General features: G+C 42.1%; 1 protein-coding gene across 6 annotated transcripts in view; it reads right to left on the bottom strand.

Annotated features, from left to right (window-relative positions):
* Positions 1 to 563: 563 nt before the first annotated feature.
* Positions 564 to 15,217, bottom strand: part of CNOT1 (CCR4-NOT transcription complex subunit 1) — a 54,869-nt gene continuing 40,215 nt past the window's right edge. For 3 of the 6 annotated variants that reach the window (XM_014255475.2, XM_088062127.1, XM_005526291.3), the window contains exons 32-49: positions 14,778 to 14,918; positions 14,578 to 14,682; positions 13,904 to 14,023; positions 12,935 to 13,126; positions 11,127 to 11,269; positions 10,422 to 10,530; positions 10,162 to 10,331; positions 8,829 to 9,060; positions 6,640 to 6,888; positions 5,884 to 6,047; positions 5,496 to 5,613; positions 4,921 to 5,022; positions 4,488 to 4,661; positions 3,781 to 3,930; positions 2,868 to 3,048; positions 2,044 to 2,176; positions 1,810 to 1,944; positions 564 to 1,681 (exon numbers count right to left, since the gene is read on the bottom strand). In XM_014255475.2, coding sequence (XP_014110950.1) covers positions 1,603 to 1,681; positions 1,810 to 1,944; positions 2,044 to 2,176; positions 2,868 to 3,048; positions 3,781 to 3,930; positions 4,488 to 4,661; positions 4,921 to 5,022; positions 5,496 to 5,613; positions 5,884 to 6,047; positions 6,640 to 6,888; positions 8,829 to 9,060; positions 10,162 to 10,331; positions 10,422 to 10,530; positions 11,127 to 11,269; positions 12,935 to 13,126; positions 13,904 to 14,023; positions 14,578 to 14,682; positions 14,778 to 14,918 — 2,697 coding nt within the window. In that variant the 3' untranslated portion in view covers positions 564 to 1,602. Of the gene's footprint in view, positions 1,682 to 1,809; positions 1,945 to 2,043; positions 2,177 to 2,867; positions 3,049 to 3,780; positions 3,931 to 4,487; positions 4,662 to 4,920; positions 5,023 to 5,495; positions 5,614 to 5,883; positions 6,048 to 6,639; positions 6,889 to 8,828; positions 9,061 to 10,161; positions 10,332 to 10,421; positions 10,531 to 11,126; positions 11,270 to 12,934; positions 13,130 to 13,903; positions 14,024 to 14,577; positions 14,683 to 14,777; positions 14,919 to 15,217 lie in introns of all 6 variants that reach the window. The other 3 variants (XM_088062125.1, XM_088062126.1, XM_088062124.1) reach the window with 1 other exon arrangement.

The following is a 15,217-nucleotide window of genomic DNA, read 5'->3' on the forward strand; positions in this document are numbered from 1 at the left end:
CTTAAACCTGAGTAGGAAATCCTGACCTCCCTGTGCACACCAAAGCAAGTCAACTAAAGCAGTCAACTTTAACAAGCTGATATTAAAATGAAAGAAGTGAAGCTCTATTTCCTAGCATCTGCTAGGTTAAAGGACCTTGCAATATTATTAACAACACTGAAGCTGCCTACCCTTACAACAGCGAACCACAACCTTGGGTAGATTCCTGCTGCAGGGAGATGACAGCAGGGTGGAAAAGCACTAGAAATGAAACTGATGGGCTGTCCACACTCTGTATACCTCCACTGCAGTCTCCTGTCTGAGAGGACAACTCTGCTCATGAACTTGCACCTAAGCCATTTCTGTTTCCATACAACTGTCCTTTCTGATGCATTTCAAAGCAAGATCCTGTCTAGTCATTACATCTGCCCACTGACCTTGTGCTAGAGAGCAAACCCAGCTGCTTTCAACAGGCAGTGCCCAAAACACACTGGAAAACTGCAGGCTTTGAGTGGGTGGAACAGGCTTTGGAAGACATCAACTGGCCAGGATAAATTGGAGAGAATAAGCACAGTGGCACGTGCTGCATGTCATGACTTTAATGTGTAACTACAGTATGCATACATACAAGAGTGGGAGAACTAAAGCCCAAGAACTAGAAAGGCTACAAAATACAACACGTGGACCAATACTTTACAAAACATTGAAAATCCTTACAAAATGGGCTGTATTGGTCCTTTCGGTTTTTTGTTTTAATTTTTTCTTTTTTTTCCTTTTTTTAGTTTTTTTTTTTACAAACTTATACTGTGTGGTCACAGGGGAGGGTGGAAAAAGTTCTAGATTTAACCCCTCATCTTCCAAAATTTACAACTGTCCAAAAAAAAAAAAAAAAGAAGAAAAAACAATAAGAAGGAGGAAAAAAAAAAAAAGAAGCCATAGGCCTGGTCTCTGGTTTATTTACTGGAAACAGCTGACCCTAACCCAAAAGGGCCTGTTTCTTCTTCAACAAAAAGGAGGCATTCTCTGACTGCCACTCCACTTGCTGTCTATCAGCATTCCATGAGGGTGAGGGAAAAGCAACACTGGACCTTAACCCCTCCCTCACCCCTCCTGTACTCCACAGAATTCCCATATTCCAAACATATCCACTTTTTTTTTTAAAAAACAACTTAGTGATTTAAAGGTCCCCCATTCACATAAAGAAAAATAAGTTACTGGCTTTTCAATATTCTTTGGGAGTCTGGGAATGTCAGGACAAGGAGGTCTGCCCTAGACAAGTGCTTGGCATCAGTAGCTGCCCCTTTATTACAAGATGGACAGGCACCAGTTACCCACCTGCCTTTTACACAATTTGCACAAACCCAAAAGTCCAGACAAATGTTTCTGTTCCTTGTATTTACACTAGTTCAAATGATATTCACAGCATCTTCTGAAGTTTGGCCAAAAGTCAAAAAATTTGTTTCAAACTTTGGAACATGCCCACATAAGACTTTCACCCAGGGTCTGTTGTGTCTACCCAATCAAGGGGGCTGGAAAGGTCAGGAGGAGCCTTACAGAGTCTTCAGTCAGTTGATGAGACGGGACCTCCAGGCTGGCACTCTTACAATGCAGGATGCAGCTCATCTAACTGGCACCAGTCCCTTCCATAACTTGCTGGGCCTGCTTCTGCCCCATGCAGCACTGTGCAACTGACTGGAACAACCTGTACATAGAAGCAAAGCAATGGTAGGTGCATTTATGACAGCAAATGGATATGACAGCACCAAAAACCCAAGGTTCAACTGCTTCAGAGATATCATTTTAATGATTCTGTGGTTAAGTTATACTCACTTCTCAATTTCTGGAGCGCAGTGAACAAACTCATGGTTCCAGAACTTAAAGGCTGGATTTTTTATCAGCTCAATAAACGTAATAAGGAGACCCCAGGGATGAGGCCTATTTACAATCAGTCGTTCCAAGAGAACCCTGAAATCCAAAAGTAAGAACACTTAGAGCTCAAAGACAAAAAATATAGAAGGAAAGCAAAAAGCTGCATGTTGGCAAGCTAAACACCGTCCCTCTCACCTGGTGATCTGCTCCTGGATGGCCTCTGTGTTGGCCTCTGCAAACAGGTAGAGCATGGTGCAGCTGAAGTAGTGGGTGTGACTGTTGGGGTACCGCAGCTGGTTGGCGATGGCGTTCAGGAAGAGGTACCGGCCTGCAGGAGAGAACACTGAGTACACACGGCTTCACTTGCACACAAAGGGGAATAAAGAAGCAACCAGTAGAGCTTGAGACTAATGTTTGGGAGCCTTATGGAAGTACTCAACACAAAACCAACTGAAGATATGTAGCATTCATTTCTGTGAATTCACTATCAGCTACATGAAATCACAGAATCATCAAGGTTGGAAGAGACCTTTAAGACCATCAAGTCGAACCATCAACCCAGCACTACCCTTGTAACCCCACAACCACTAAATCACCCAGCAACAGATCCAGATGCCTCTCAAACACCTCCAGGGATGGCAACTCCACCACCTCGCTTGGCAGCCTGTTCCAGTATCAGACTACCCTAACACTGAAAAAACCTTTTCTGGTATCTAATCTAAATCTTCCCTGTAACACCTTAAGGCCATTTCCTCTTGTCCTCTCACTGCACACATGGTAGAAGACCCCAGCTTCACTACAACAACCCTCCAGAGCTCGGGTTCCCCTGAGCCTCCTCTTTTCAACACTAAACAGACCCAGCTCCCTCAGCCATTTCTTACAGGACATGTTTTCTAGACCTTTCACAAGCCTTGCTGCCCTTCACTGGACACATTCTAGCACCTCAATGTCCTCTTTAAAGTGAGGGCCCACTTGCTGTAAATGTGACACTGCATGAACTAGCAATGTTTCCAGCTCACCTTCAGTATCCAGGTCTACTGCCAAATTCTGGAAGATGTCCATGTGAGCTGAGTGGGTAATGGTGCTCATGGAGGGTGTGCTGCCTTTGTTATGAATGTGTGCAATAGCTTGAGTACCTACATAGAGCACCAGTGCATTGATCAGCTGGATGTTGTATCGGTTGCCAGGTTCATTTGATACCTAACAGCAAAGATATGAAAAGCATTAACAGTCTAAATAATTCCTTCAGCACTTAAAGGTACAGCATGTACAACAACAGCATCCAAGAATCTTACTGATTATCCAGAAGACAACACACTGGGACATCAACAAATTCAATTTGGCATTTAGCCTTTTCTAATACACATATATTAGAAAACATATATTATAGCACATGTATATATATTCAAAAACATCAGCAAAGTTGTTAACACAACAGATTTGTTTTTATACTCTGCTTAAAAGAAAACATCAGATAAGGAAATGTGAATTCACCAGCCAGATGCTGGCTGAAACATCCCCCTCGTTGAATGTTTCTGTCTAAGCAATTATCTGAGGAAGTTCAGCTTCAGAATGAAGACTGCTGCAAGCCAAGCCATGAGATGTCTGAAATGAGGTTTTAGCCATGGTTCTGAACTGGGCTTTAGCTAATTTAACCTTTCTTACCCTTGAAGTATTGGCATGAGGATCCATATATTTCTGTAACAATTAATCTATTTGGAGTCAAAAGTTAATCAGATTCAACACATCCTATCAGGGAGTGGCAGAAGAATTCTGTGCATTTTCACAGGCTTTTCTACTGCCGGGAAGATATGTTGGCCAACACACCAACAAAATTTCTGCAGGAAAGGATGGTGGCTGAACCAGTGAGATCATTTCTGCCACATTATTTAAATTGAGCACCCACAGAAATCTCGAAAACCTCAAACTTACCTGTAGGTTGCTTCGCAAGTCAGACAAAAAGGTGACTGGGGAACGAGTTTTGAGATAGGAATCCAAGTCTTTCTTGAACTGAGGTGGCATCACCCCAGTGAAATTTGTGAGTATTCGTGGAGCAATATTAATCTCACTTAACATGTCCACCTGTTGACAGAAAACCCAGTCAACTAAATCAGCAATGGAACAAATTGAAAAGCAGATCTACAAGCAATATTACATCAACTACTGCTGCTGATCACTTTTCCTTCCACCAACAAAATGGCAAGATCTGACTTTTGCAGATTTTAGAAGAAAGTTGATATCTAACATGCAAACTTATTACATGATGTCTTGAAGAACTGAGAGGGTAAAAAAATTCAGGGGTGAAGGCCATAGGAAAGTTCAGTCACTGCCTTTGGGGTCTCCCCATCTACACTCCAGACATTCTGGTAGTTTCAAAAAGCACAAACATCCACACAAGTCAAGAACAGCCTTCTTCAGTGACAGTGAGCACTGCAGCTTTGCTCCCATCACACTGCACAGCTCAGGCAGAGAAGAGCAACAGGACAGTGCTTGGGCAGCGTGAGAAAGTTTCCTTCTAATCATTCCCGGATTAGTGGCCTAGCAGATACCCAAAGATTTAATTAGATAATACTAACCTGGATAGAGTATTTTGAGCATTAAAGTTTCCTATTACCAAACTCCTTTAAAGTAAGTTCTACCTTTAGGTTGGGGGTGAAAGGATCTGGAAGCCTCATGTTCCGTGGGAAGGCACTCAGGATCAGATTCCTTAGCTGAATACAGTTAGGTGGGATCACATCACAGAACCCATAGTGGTAGTCACAAAGAAATTCTGGGAAATCATGCAACAAGACTAGCAACACACGCAGAGTGCCCTGTGAAATAAAACATTAAATATAAGAGGTGTCTAACTGTTGAAACTGTCCAAAAGCTTGCAGAGCCATCATTCTATGTCACATGGCTAACATTACCAAAAGGAAACTAATCTGGGAGGGCAGCCTGCTTCTCCCCATAATTTAAATTCAACTCTCAGATGTAAGTTAGAAGAAAACAGCTAATTCTATTTTGCTGCCAGAATATCTCTGCTTTCAGACAACTTTGATTGGAAGCATCTATTAGTTGACATTTTTTTACCTTGTAAAGAATTTGCATAGGTTTGGTGAGTTCCACATTTCTAAGGAAAGGAGCCAAGTACTTGAACAGATCAATCAATAACTGGGCATACATAGGCCAACCCTGTCAAGAAAAGAACAGCAGGTGAAAAACATGCAATGAAGACCAGTTACCCTAATTTCAAAACTATAATTAGATTGATCTTTATATAAACCTGGATGGAAGAGCTAGCAACTGCCAACTCATCCACTGAATGCAGCATGGCTCATTTCAAGGGCTTCACCTGCACACCATTGTGCCATGGGTGTTTCCAGAACCCTCAACATGCCATATTGAGCTGACAATATTTAGCCTAGAAGGAAGGCTACAGCTCTTCTAGACATTGGCAAAGGCATGTTATCAAATTCAATTTACCCTGTGTTCCATAGTTATTGACACAGACTCTGCTCCATGCAGTTAGGTTACTGTGAATATGGAAGACAACAAAAACAGAACAGCCATGCTACTAGTGCACTTCCAGAAATGTGAAACAGCACCACACCAGATAAACATCTGGGTGAGCTTTTTAATTCAGAAAAGATAAACTGCAGCCACACCTTCTGCTGTGGTGTATGTGCCAGCATTCTTGCAATAAATATCCGATGGGAGATCAGTTCCAGCCAGGCATAAACAAAACCTGGAGCTTTTGTAGGCCTCAGGATGTGAAATGTGTTACTGAAAAGAAAGTCAGAGCAGGTTAGAAGTGCACAGCAATAAGACTGCTTTTCATAACATTGAGGGAAAAACACAGGAAAAAGCAAAGGCATTTGAGCATGTTGGGTTTTACCAGTCTTCTTCCCTAAGATAAGCAAGTGATCAGTCCACAGTAGAACCAGTTACTCCAAAGGTGATTAAGCCACCACCAAGAACAGTCAGATAGCCTTTAAGTGAAAACCCTTGATCCTACCAAGAAAGGTAGTACTGTGGCCAATCTCAAATACATACCAGAAAGCTGTGAGTGTTTGGAAGTTGATGGTCTCCAGCACATGCTCAGGAGCGTTCAATTCCAATAGCAACATGATGAAAATGCGATGGTAAGGAAGTTGCTGAAACTCACTCTGCCGAACATCATGGTCTTGCAGAAGAACTCCCACCACAATACCCAGAACCTAAAGAGATTAAGACATGTGGAGACAGCAAGAATTACTCTGCAAGTCAGACTACAGATAATACTTTAACCAACAGTAAAAAACCCAGCAGATTCTAACAAGAACCAAAAATCCTAGTTATTGGAAGTGTTGCATAAATGAATATTACAATTAATTTCAGCAATTCCCAACAATTATGCTTTGCTCTCCCTGTCTCTTGGACCACAGTCACAATGACTGACTGGGCAGTAACTGAAGGTCTTAACTACCTAAGACCATCCAGCCATAAACCAAGTAGTGTAAGAGATAAGGAAAGACCCTCACAACATGAAGGTAAACACTCAGGAATCAACAATCTTAAAACAACAGCTGCTGACTTTTTAATTTCAAGGCACAAAGATGAATTTCAGATTGGTTTGAGATGTAATCTTTGTGAACAAGAAAGCCACTTGGTATCTTGGTGGTTCACTCAAAAGTTTGCCAGTGACCAACCCATCTAAGTTCACATCAGACACTTTAGCAGCAGCCCACATTAAGGTCCGCACCTCAGGTTTATCAAAGATACAGCGGACAACACACTTTAAATGTGATGAGGACAAGAAGGATTCCCAACCTTATTCAGGAGGTTGATCTTTGTGACCGTGTTGGTTGCCTCCCCAGAGTGCTTCACCAGCAGTGCAATGAGTCGCACAAAGGCATCCAGGTTGTGGTAGCACTTGGCTCGAATCATTGTGGGGTTGGCTGCAGGATTGTGCTGTTGCTCGGCCAGGGCTCGATAGCTGATCTCAACACACATTTCGGTGCAAAGACGGAAAAAACGGGTGATCAGGTCATCTGTTTTCAGGATCCCCTGCTGGTGCATCTAACCAGGAAAGGAAAAGACATCAGCACCATAACCACAGACAGTTCATTTTACAATTTATTACAAACACACCCTTTACAAAGCACCCACTCTGCCTGACACAGCTAATTTCTGCCATACTCTCCTGAGAGATTAATGTTTTCAAGGCAATTTGAGGGTGATAATGCAATTTTAGCACACACATTTATTCTCAAATACAATCTTTTGAATCCCAAATCTTTCTAACCATCAGCATAGCTGAGAAACCTGTTTCAGCATCAGTGCTGCCACCAGCATTCAGCCTTGCATGAAGAACATGAGGAGTACAAGCTCTGGGAAGGGCAGACTCCAGCTCCTAGCTCAGGAATCACCACTACTTTGCAGCCCCATTCTGTGGAAGCAAACTGCATTTGGAAAGTGAATTTTCCTTACATGACCATTACATGCAAGGAAAGATTGGGTGGGCTTTTTTGCTTTGCATGGGAGAGTTGTTCTAATAATATACATATAAAAAACTTGTGAGTTTTGAATAAAGCATGTTATTTCTGAGCTCCTACTGGACATAAAGCTATAAAAACAGCACAACTAGTAACTTAGAGACAATGTGGAGAACTTCTAGGACTTCTGGAGAAACTTTTTTTCTAAAAAGCCCAAAGAATTTATGTATCTGCCTTCAAAGTTCTGTGCTTCTCCTTGTCCTACCGACTTGTGTGAAGGAAGCAACACTTTGGCAGTCATTTGAGTTCAGTAATAGAATCTTACTTAATGTAGTTATTACAAAATATTCATTTGAAACTCATTACTAAAGCCTGTAAGGAAACAATTGTAAATAAACACTGCACTTCAATATATTTAAATTGCTGTTTCAAAACTGATCAAATATGTACAAGAGGTAATCAAACAAGTGTGATAAAGAGTAAAGTGGGACAAAAGTGTACTAAGTGTTGTGAGCGCTCTGTACTGAAGTGTGCTTTAAAAGCATGATTTAAAGTAAAAAAAGTGAGGTCACAGAAATAGGTCAAATCTTTCTTTAACATGTATGCTTAACACAATGTCTATTAAAAACATTCAAAAAGTTCTATGCAAGAACTAGACTAGAAGTCAGACCAACAGAAAGCTGTCTATAACCAGTACACAAGGACACTAAAATCAAATGAAAAACAACAGTGCATCAGTCACAATCTTCATGCATACTCTGAAGTCTGAGCTTCTTTTCATTAGTAGCTGCAAAGTCTGCAGCGTATCTGTGGTGGTGTCACAAATTTAAAAAGAACACAATACAAAAAGACCATGTCAGGGGCTTTCTTGCAGCTGCAGTCAAGGAGCTGCATGCAAGGAGCACAGTTTTAGGGAGATGCCTGCAAACACATGAGTTTGTTACCACACATGCTGGGCTACTGAGGGGATCTCCCTCCTAGAAGGCAAATGGTATGTGATGTTCACCACACCTGTTAAGGTGCTTCAGAGTGGCACCTTGGACATTGTTTAAATTTAGGCACCACTTCAGCTAATGAAGTCTCCAGATTTTCTTTATTAATGATTTCATTTTGACAAAGGATTCCCTTGCCCACATGACCTGAAACAATTTACCTGAATTTCTACTGGTGACATCCTCCTGTAGGCTGTCAGAGCTTTTACTGTTACCCATAAGGAACAACACCAGTCAAGGCTCATTACAGAGCATGACAGAATTATTTCCAAAAGCTATTTCAGCTCAAGTTTCTGTTCCACCAAACTTATCTCAGAACTCACGGTGTGACAGCCTGTTGCTACAGTATCTGAAGAACATAATTTGGTGGAGGACAGGGGCTTCATCAAAAACAGAATTTTGACAGTAAATTGCCATACACCTGGAAGTTTCAAAAGGATGCCTAATACAGGTTATAACACTGCTATAAAATGGAGGGCATCACACCCTACTTATGTTGAATAAAAAGCACCTTTCTTTCCAAAAGCTCTACCTGTCCAACAAACGCAGAGAATGCTTTGGTACTGTCACGGCCTGCTGCAGCTGAATGGTAGAGGTTCACCCACTCCCTCAGCAGGTATTCTGCCTTCTCCCTCAGGCCTGGTGGGTCATCATACTCAGAAGCTTGGGAAATTCCTGAATGCATCATGAAATTAGGACCTCCATGAGCACGGTCAATCATTGCTTCATAGTTTGATCGGACCACTTCCATCAGCTGGGGTAATCTAAGGCGACAGACCAGAGAAAGAGCTAGGTTAGAATTCCTCCTCCCCCAAAAGGTGCAGGAACTGGAAGCTCAGTTAAATAGTTGAAAGAATGCAAATTATTTCTTATACTAAAACTTTCTATCTTTCAGTCCTCACTGGAATAGCAGAAATAAGTCATGAAAGCAGATACACTTACGATGAAAGAAGGAACACTGAAACCACATAAGCTTTGAAGTTCCACTCCAATTTGTACAGCGGAGTGGTGCAACAAAACACCACAGGGACTAGAAGCAGCTTCTCTTCTGCAGACTTCAGGAGCCCTAAAATGCTCCCAGACAGGGAGTTACCAGTACTGAACGGCCTGACTGGGGCACTGGATTTGGCTGCAGTGAAAGTCAAGCCATACAGTGAAGACAGTCTATCCATGCCAGCTGCAGATGAAAGGACTTTGGTTTTGGGACATCATATTAACACCCTATTAGTGCTGGTAATGGCAGCCACTGCCACCAGCCAGCAGCTGGTTGCTCTCACAGCTATTCAAAGTTATCCAAGTTCTAATCCGTCTCCTTCTCAAACCCAGCAACAACTGCTTCCACCTTACGAACAGGAGGCCTGCAAGTCCCACAGGTATTTCCAGGTGCTGAGGCAACATTTGCTACCCAAATGGTTTGGGCAGTTTGCTGGTGGATACCATAAGCCATGTGAGACTGATGGAGGATTGCTCTGTAAGCTCTAAATAGAAATGATTGTCCAATTGGATTGTTTGTGATTAACAAATTAACATATATATATATGATTTAAACAGGCAACAATATTGCATGAATTTGAGATAAAGCAGGAATTCAAACAAGTTTCTCACAGTTCCACAGGATTTTGGAGCATAGTGCATGGAGAGACTTTCTTGCTTAAGCATTCAGTTTCACATCCTGCTGCAGCTGCCTCTATTTTGACTAGGATGAGAACACTTACACTAGAGTGACAGTTGAAACTAAGAAAGGACTGCAGCCTTAGGGGAAGTTTAAAGCTATATGACTGAATCATATGAGTTATTGCCTATATAATATGTAAAACATAAATGAGCACAAAAAGGTAATATATTGCACAATACTATAGTCTCACCCTTCCGGGGCGTTTCCTCTGGAATGAGCATTAATTCTCATGAGTGTCTCAATAGTGTGAAACAGATCTGCTTCTGTTACATGGGCAACACTTCTCTCATCCACCAACAAGATCTTTACCAACTGCATGGCAAATGCCACAGCCATGTAGTTCAAGCCATTCTCCATGGACTGTCAATGTGAAAAAGACAAAGATCAACCACAGATCTTACAGTGGACTGAGTGCATCCCTCCTCCTTTAAAAGTGCAGGTTCTCTTTACCTGAGCCAAGTGAAGGTCATACTGCTGCATGTTAACAAGGTGATTGCGGATTAGCAGCTCCACAGCTTCCACGTTGTATTTGTACTCGTCTCTGCATTCAATCAGGCACCTGAAGAATTTGACTTCTTATAGAAAGTGTATTTCAACAACACAGTTTAAGTGTAGCAACTCAAATCTACTACTTCAGAAACACAGTGACATTCACTGTGATTCATTATCCAGCTACAAAAGAAGCCCCTTCTAGAACATTCTCTAAGGTAATGTTTAAGTTCAGAACAGTCAGACTCAAGCATCTATTGCCCTGCACAACTGGTTACAAGAGCTCTTCAAGAGCTTCAGTTTATTCAACATAAGAAGTTTCTCTTCCAAAGATGAACTGGCAGGTCTGCCTAGCTGAAGCTTCTGCTACAGGCATATGCCATGTCATATTGTTTGTGACAGCATACAGAGATACTCTCTGCAAAATGAGGGGGAAAAAAAAAAGCCCAGACCATGCTCTAATGCTTAATTCCATTAAAGATTCCGGTAATATTCTGGGATGAATCAGCATTATCAGAAGAACTAGTTAATTTTGACAAAAAAAGCTGTGTTTTTTGTCTGTCCAAATTGCAGCAAAATATTAACAGGCAGGGAATTCAGAGTAACACAGGAACTCCCAAAAGATAGTCAAAGCTACATCAGTGTTCTTATTGTCTTGTAACTGACCTAGTGATTTGTTTGTTACACCATGGAGATCCATAGGCACGACCGTCCTGCAGAGCCTTCAGCACCAGCAGGTGACACTCACGGTAGCGGAGCAGGAGGTCAGCGTCAGCCCCACTGGTGGCATCCAGCAAGCCCTCTACAGCCTAGAACAGATGCAACCTGTTAGCAGAGGAAAAAACAAGTCCTCTTCCAAATCTTCTGCATGTTACATCAGCAAGAGTTATCACCGGAAGACATGAAAAAAACATCAATTTAGTAATTGTGCTGACATTTTGGTAAGACTGTGAGATTTTACCAGCCACTATGGTATCTATACATGCACTCTACACAGCTACGATACCAAACAAACCTACAGGTCTCTCTATGCCCAACTAGCTTTGTATGTGCACCAAATACCGTAACAGACTGTGTTAGTTTGTGATGCAGCTTCCTTAAGTCAATACCACCTCAAGCAATTCTGCTTATGCATGGAAAACTACCTTGGAAAATATTTACAGAACCTGCCAGAGGTAAATGAGCAGCTTCCTTACTGTGTTAGTCTGCAGCAAATGGAGGGCGATCTTTACACAGGCAACACAATTTATTTGGCCAAGTCCTAGTCAGGATTGGATCCTTTAATAGGTAAAAGCACTAGCAGACGTAGAGTCTCCCTCCAGCTTTCGGTTACTTTTGTTTTGGCACTGTTCTCGGATCCTCATGCAAACAGCTCCATATCCTCACACTATTCTCAAGTGCATTTTTCTCTCTGTCTGTCACTTGTTCTACACTACTACATAGGCACTGATGCCAGCTCAGCTCAGAGCTCACTGCAACACTTCCCACTGGTTTAGCCTACAAATTCTGGCTGGGATGGAGTTAATTTGCTTTATAGCAACCCATATCGTGCTGTGCTTTGGATCTGTGCTGGAACAGTGTTGACAACGCACCACAGTTTTGCCAGTTGCCGAGCAGCACTAGCACAGGATCAAGGCTTTTTCTTTCCCACTCTGCCTCCCTCACCAGTGGGTAGGCTGGGGATGGACAAGAGGCTGGGAAGCAACACAGCCAGGACAGATTGAATAAAGGGATGTCCTATACCATACGACATCATGTTCAGCAATAAAAGCTCAGGGAAAGGAGGATGAAAAGGGATTGGAGGATGAAAATGGTTTTGATGTTTGCCTTTCCATGCAAATGTGACACATGCTGAAGCCCTGCTTTGCAAGGTGTAGCTGGACATCTCCCTGCTGATGGACAGTATAGATTTTAGTTACATTTGTGCACATGGCCTTTACCTTCCCTATTAAATTATCATAATCTGAACAAATGTCATCTAGTCTTCTCTGTGTTTTCTGTGTCCTGCAGAAAAGCAGAAAGAGGAAGTAGCTGGATGGATGTTGGGCAGCTGGCCAGGGTCAACCCACCATGCATAGTCATTTATCAGTTACTGCAAAATACTATGCTCAATACTATCTATCTACAAGGGCAGTTCAAACACCCTTTTAGCCTCCAAATTATCTTGAAATCAGACCACTCTGGACTTCAACAGCTCTCTAACTTGCCATATCTGAACAAAACTAAGTCCCACAATTCTGTACACCTGCTTCTTTCAAAGCAGTCTTCACACCACGTGTACAATACCCTAAGTGAATACAATGGCTTCCTCCCAATCTTATTTATTGGATTTCTGAAGACAGCAGTTCAGTACTGTCCACCGAGCAAGGTTCCACAAGATGCATGAAGAAACAAGGTCGCCAGCAAGACAATCCATGAGCCAAGTGAGTAAAAAACTAAGCAAGTTGTTACAGAGATGAGTTGTCAACACTCACCTTCTGCAGTAGTCCAAGTGCAGCAATAGCATCCCGTGAGTTCCGAGCCACTACCACCGCCTCCAAGAGGCTACGCAACGCTTGGACTTGAGGATTCATGGCCAGGGTGTGTGGAATGGACTGCAGGTGCTGCTCCAGTTCTGTCATACATTTGTCATAAATTTGTGCTACATCATCTGTAGCCCAAGCTTGCTGCTTAAGAGAAAGTGAGAATCAATGATTTTTGCAAGGACTGCATTTGTGACACTCAAATACTGACTGACTGGCTCTCCTTCAGAAATTATAGCATCCAGAATTTAGACTTCTATAGTACTGTGGTTTACATACATATGAGCAAATTAAGCTGTGAAAAAAACCAGCACATAATTCTATCAGTCAGAATCACAGAATGGTTTGGGTTGGAAGGACCTTAAAGACTATCTTGTTCTAACTGCCCTGCCATGGGCAGGGACATCTTCCACTAGAGCAGGTTGCTTAAAGCCACTTCAGAGATAGGCTTCTTCAGATAACCTCTTCCAGTGCCTCACCACCCTCACAGGGAAGAAGTTCCTCCTAACATCTAATCTAAACCTGTCCTCTTACAGTTTGAAGCCAATCCCCCTTGTTCTGTCAATAAAGCCTTATGTATGCATAAAAAACCATGCTAATTATTTTAAAATTCAGGCTTGCCATCCATGACCTTCCTGCAAAAGTAATCTGAGATTTGAATAAAATGCTTCACTGCAACTAAAACTACATGTAGTAACCCTAACCTGCAGAATTTGTCCGAATTTAGGTTACAAATCCCTAAGACTGGATGGAAGTTTTATGTTGCAATTACTTTGTCTTTAGAACAAATGCATTTTTTCAACCACTGTCCCCAAGCAATACATTTGACCCTTATGAATCCTTCGAGCAAAAACACAAGCTCTGCAACAGTCTCTAAAACTGCTATAGTACTCTCAAGCTGATTAATTCAGAAACCTCTACCTTCATAGGCTGAGCCAAGAATCCTGTAGGCTGAGTTAAGTCATTGGTGGGCAAGAAGCCAGGGACATTGCGTGCAAACTCTTCATAAACAGCCAGCTGTTTTGGGTCCACACCTCCAACCTTTGCAATGAAAAGAACAGGCATTTAATTCATTGATAAGCACTGAGCCAGTACAAAATGAGGGCAGCCTGTGTAATAGGTAGCTACTCTTAAACAGAGAGGCCTAGACATCAAGTAGGCTTCAGCTGCTCTGCACTGAGGTCCTATCTCTCCTGCCACACCTCCTAACAGGGGGATTTTGCTTTAAAAGTGAAACTCACATTCCCAGAAACAGAAATAACTGAATACTGAGAAATGCTCTGTGGAAAGCATATGGTACATCTTTTAAAGGAAGAAAATAAAAAGGAGACAAAAGAAAATAAAATATAAAGACAACAAAGCAGACGAGCCATCTTTCAATGAGAGGAAATGCACAGAATAGAGACTCAAGGAATTCAGAAAATGATATAAACACTCATTCTAGAATAACATATTTATGTGTTTCCATACTAATCAACATAACAGCAGCTGTGCTGTTAGGCTAGACTAACAATATATGATTACTCAGCTGATGCTGTGCCATCCACTTTTCCTTATCAGGAGGGAGAGAGGAGCAGCATCTGAACAGAGCTCACCTTTAACCTGATCTGTTCTGGCATCCGCTCAGCCTGGTACGTTAACACAACAGGATCGCAGTAGCGACGCCCCTCTTGCCTAGCATGCTTTCTGAGCTCAAATTCCTGGGAAAAACACAAGCACCACACTATTTCAGACACCCATCTGGATGTCTATGAGCACACAGAATATTTCTAAAAGACAGCAGTCCCATACTTACAGTTGCGAGCCTCTTGTCCATCTCAGGGCCTGCCTTTTCCACAGCTGTCTTCTGGATAAAGCAGCAGGCAAGCTCACAGTTATCCTGTGCTAACTGGGCAGCTGCCTGCTCCATCATGTCCCTCTGCTGTGGGGAAGCTGCCTATTGAAAATCACAATAATCAGTGAAGGATGCAAAATTTCCCTGTATATTACTAACCTTAAAATCTGCACCGCTGCTTATACAGAACATCAGCAATAAAAAGGAATGCTCTTAGGACCACAGTCCCTTCCCACAGAATATACAATATTAAATTTAATTTTGCATAGCTTTGAATAAAACATGTAGGCAAGACGACAGTAAAGACTTTCAACAAGGAACAAAACAGCAGGAGTTCTCCATCTTCTCCACCTACCCATCTCCAGGGCACAGAAATAAAGGCCTGCTTTAGACAGACAGAG

Source organism: Pseudopodoces humilis, chromosome 14, assembly GCF_049639895.1.
Source record: "Pseudopodoces humilis isolate 2021_Gansu_Grassland_sample_001 chromosome 14, ASM4963989v1, whole genome shotgun sequence".
NCBI lineage: Eukaryota > Metazoa > Chordata > Aves > Passeriformes > Paridae > Pseudopodoces > Pseudopodoces humilis.